The sequence below is a fragment of the Gekko japonicus genome, unplaced genomic scaffold, assembly GCF_001447785.1.
Source record: "Gekko japonicus isolate JY-2015 unplaced genomic scaffold, Gekko_japonicus_V1.1 scaffold8453, whole genome shotgun sequence".
NCBI classification, from domain to species: Eukaryota; Metazoa; Chordata; class Lepidosauria; order Squamata; family Gekkonidae; genus Gekko; species Gekko japonicus.
In genome coordinates, this window is record NW_015171760.1 from 6245 (window position 1) to 10135 (window position 3891).

Genomic DNA, 3891 nt, shown 5'->3' on the forward strand with positions numbered 1-3891 from the left:
GCTCAACCAACATACATTAAATTTGCCTAGTAGGTACCAAATGTATCTCTCTAATTTCACATTGGCCTACATCTGTCTAGTTGTATCCTCAGCAAACTATCCTACCGAGGATCATAATGTGCAAGGTACCCCAAGGGAAAAAAAGGTGAAATATGGGAATGAGGAAGCAGATGTTTCTAGGGGCGCTGGGGAATTAAATCAACTGGGAGTTGCATGGCTTGGTTGTGACGTTCAACCCTGGAGTAGCCCTTAAGAAAAATAAGCACATGCTTAGGGCACCAATGGAAGGGGAAGAGCACAGAAGTTTCCCCCCTAGCTATCATGCCCTTAACGTTTTCACAGCCACACTTGATTTTAGTCGATTTTTTTGGTAAATATCCTTATCTGCCACGTTCAACTGTAAGGGTGTCGCCAGATATCACTTTTTTCCCCTGTCTCATGGTGTGAGCAATTTGCTTCTGTCTTGTCAGTTAAGCATTGGAAGGGCTGGTGGGCACCATTGTTGGGCTGTGCTTAGGGCATCAGTTGGCCTTAATCTGGCCCTGGTGAGCTTCCATCCATGGTGGATTAAAGCAGAAGGGCTGGAGAAAGGAGTGTGGTAATGATTCGTTTCAGGGGAACTGGCTCACTTGTTTTGACTTGGTGGGAGGAAAATCTCTGGATTCCAGATGTTTATGGCAGTGAAGAAGGATTACAAAAGAGCTCTCATGTCTTTCTAAGGCCATTTTTCTTAGTTGCAGTGGTGTTATGCCTTCCCAAAGGACAGAGGGGGGCTGTCTAGAGACAGAGAATTCAAAATGTTGATACAGAATCTGTCATAATCCTACCGGTTTTCCTTATGTGCCATAGAATTCTAACGGAATCTGCCTGGGACAAAGGAAGACACTTTTGCTGGTTGGAATGGGCATTATAACTGGGTTTCAACTGGGGTTTCCTCAGTACAGGTTTCTTCCTCCTTGAAAACCTTCTGGAAGACCATCTTCATGTTCTCCCTCTGTCTAGACTTCCCTTGTCTCCCAACCAGGATATAAATAGCTGGGTTTACGCTGCTATTTAAACAGGCCAATAGCAGTGCACTGTGTGTTAAGTAGATTGGTAAGTAATTGAAAATGGAGAGGATCTCTATGACATTCAGTGGGAAAGCAAAGAGGAGGAAGAAGAGAAGAGTGAGCAAGATGATGGTCAAAAGCTTCCCCCTTCGATGCTGTCGTGCTTTCAAACAGACTTTAATGAAAAGGGCCAGAGTGGCAATCGTTATGACCGGGAGGCACAGCAGGGAATTCACAAAAAACTGGTAAGACTGTTCAATATTTTTGTCATGTGAATAAAGAAACATGAGAGTGTAGGTAATTGCAGTAAGCAGGAAGGAGAGGACCCAAATCAGTGCACACACAATGGTGGACAAATGCGGTGGCCGGTGGCATCGATGCCAAAGTGGGAAGAAGACGGCCACACACCTGTCAATGCTGATAGCCGTCAGCAGAAATTGACTACTGCTGTATGTCGCTAGGAATAGGAATATGAAAAAGAAGATAAAGAATATAGCGTGAGTAGCATGAACAAATACAATCCAATAACCAACAACAAGAAATGTAGCTGCTAGGAGGACCCCGAAATCAGCGACGGCCAAGTTCAAGATGTAGGTGCTGAAAGGATTCCTCTTAATGAAGAAGCCTAGAAGCCAGATGACAATCCCATTCCCCACAGCTCCGAAAATGCAGATGACCAATATGGAGATACGAATACCTACACTATCATCGATAATGTTGCGGCTTCCATAATCAGTGGTATTACGAGATGAAATCTCTTCTGAAACATTCCCATAATTGATACTGTCATTCGGAAAAGAAGAATAAGTATAACTTGGGTCACCATAATGATCCAGGGCAGCATCCATAATGGGAAGGGTTGTCAGGCTGGATATTAGTTATTATGTTCAGTTTCTTCTTTCAGGATTCTGGTCTTGAGTTGTCTTTACATTTCTGTTAGGAGAAAGGAAACAACGAACAATTCAATTCTTGTTTTGAAAACACATGTCTAAAGGTTTCAGGCTGGGGTTGCTGAAGTTTTCAGCCTCGTGTTCCTCGATCCATTTCAAAATGGGTCGTGGTTGCTCCACTGTGGCTCCCACCTTATGGGATAGCCTGCCTAGGAAGTCAGGAGGGCTTCCACTGTCCTAACTTTCTGCCAACTATACAAAATGGAATTATTCCAGAAGTTAATAGGCTTGCCCTGTACAAAATGGTTTACAAACTTACTTGGCGAAATGATTAGGGACTGTTTTCTATACTGCTGTGTATAGCTTACTGTATGTAGGATCCTATTTTATAATTTTTGTACTGCTTAATGCACACACACACAGAGACCTTTATTGGCATATGTCAGGTTACAGGAGGAAACATAAACAGATAAAGAGGTAACAAGGAGAAATGAGCCAATCATATGCATCTACACATCTCCGCATTGCGCAATCGGTCCTTGATTACCAAACTTAGAAATAAGGCAACCTTTTCAGTTATTTCAGGTGACAAATCATTCAGGAGATGGTGCACCTTCAGAGCATCCAGGCAGCCAAATTATTAGATAAAATTGGGTCTAAAAAAGTAAAACTTATATCATCGTATTGGGGACAGTATAGGAGAACGTGGAAAACCGAGTCAACTTGACTTAGATTACACACACAGAGTCTTGCTGAATATGGTATCCCTTTATATCTACCATGAGTGACTACTGCTTAATGATTCAAGTGAATACTTCTGCTATCCTTCCGTTTTATCTGGTTCCAGACTTCTACAAGCCTAATGCATTGGTTGTTCAATGTCTCCTTTTTTTTTATTGTGCTGGCTCACTATGCTTTGAGTCCCTGTGAGAATGGTTGACTATCAGGTCCGGACTATCATAGACACAATTTAGGCAGTTGCCTTGGATACCAGCTTGATGAGAGTGCCACTCTGGCCCACCTGCCGCCCTGCCCCACCCTGTTCGGTTGGGGGGAGAGGCACTTGGAAGAACACGCTGCTGCTGCCACCCCCTTCCCTTGAGGAGCACAGGCTCTTTTGCCCCCTTCTGCAAGGAAGCGAGGTGGGGGGGCATGCCTGGGCCGAGCCGTGCACTTTCCCGGCTGCCCCCATGGGTGCGTGGCATTAGGCTTTCTGCACGCAGCATTCTGTGGGGTGCTAACAGTCATCGCAGGGCTGAGTTGGCTCCGCCATGGATTCCCTAAAGACCGGAGGAGCTCGAGCCAGTAAGTGTCTCTGGGGGGGGGGGCAGGTGGCAAAGGAGGGAGGGAAGGAGGCTGCAGCCTGCAGGCAGCCAGAGAGCAGAGTGAGCCTTGGAGCACTGCGGGGACCCACTGACCTGGTGACAGATGGGGAGGCCATCTGAGCTGGAGAGCCATGCTGGGGACATGGAGAGCAGCCGGTCTGGGCCTGGCCCTGGTTCCAGGATACTTTGGTGGCATCCCCTGGCCGCCGAGGTCAGCTGAAGAGTCCTGGGTGCCTTGGGGGGGGGTGCACTGTAGAAAGAAGCCAGGCAGACCCCCAGGATGCCGCACTTGGTGACGATCGGGCCACTCTTCTTTGCATTAGGATTACACCATCAAGTACCAAATTATATAAGCTATTTACATCTGCATTACAGTGCTGCTTTCTATTGAGGACATTTTGGCTCTGACTCATTGACTATACTGCTACTTTCTGGACCAGAATTGGAAGCTGATTTTTTTACACAACTGATGTTTTAGTTCTTGCATTTATAGCTGACCTATATCATTTTACCAGACATTTTTTCCCTTATATTTTCAGATATACAACAGCAGCATCAATTACTATGGGTGCATATGTAATGGACACTGGACTTAATCCATAGAGGCCTACCTAAGGGACCGCCTTT

General features: G+C 45.7%; 1 protein-coding gene across 1 annotated transcript; it reads right to left on the reverse strand.

Annotated features, from left to right (window-relative positions):
• Positions 1–907: 907 nt before the first annotated feature.
• On the reverse strand, positions 908–1897 carry LOC107117875 (mas-related G-protein coupled receptor member H-like). The gene has a single exon (XM_015420038.1). The coding sequence runs from the start codon at positions 1895–1897 to the stop codon at positions 908–910; it is 990 nt and encodes a 329-aa protein (XP_015275524.1).
• Between the last annotated feature and the right edge of the window lie 1994 nt (positions 1898–3891).

Coding starts and splice junctions, on each gene's coding strand:
- LOC107117875 (XM_015420038.1), bottom strand. CDS start 1,897: ATGGATGCTGCCCTGGATCATTATGGTGACCCAAGTTATACTTATTCT.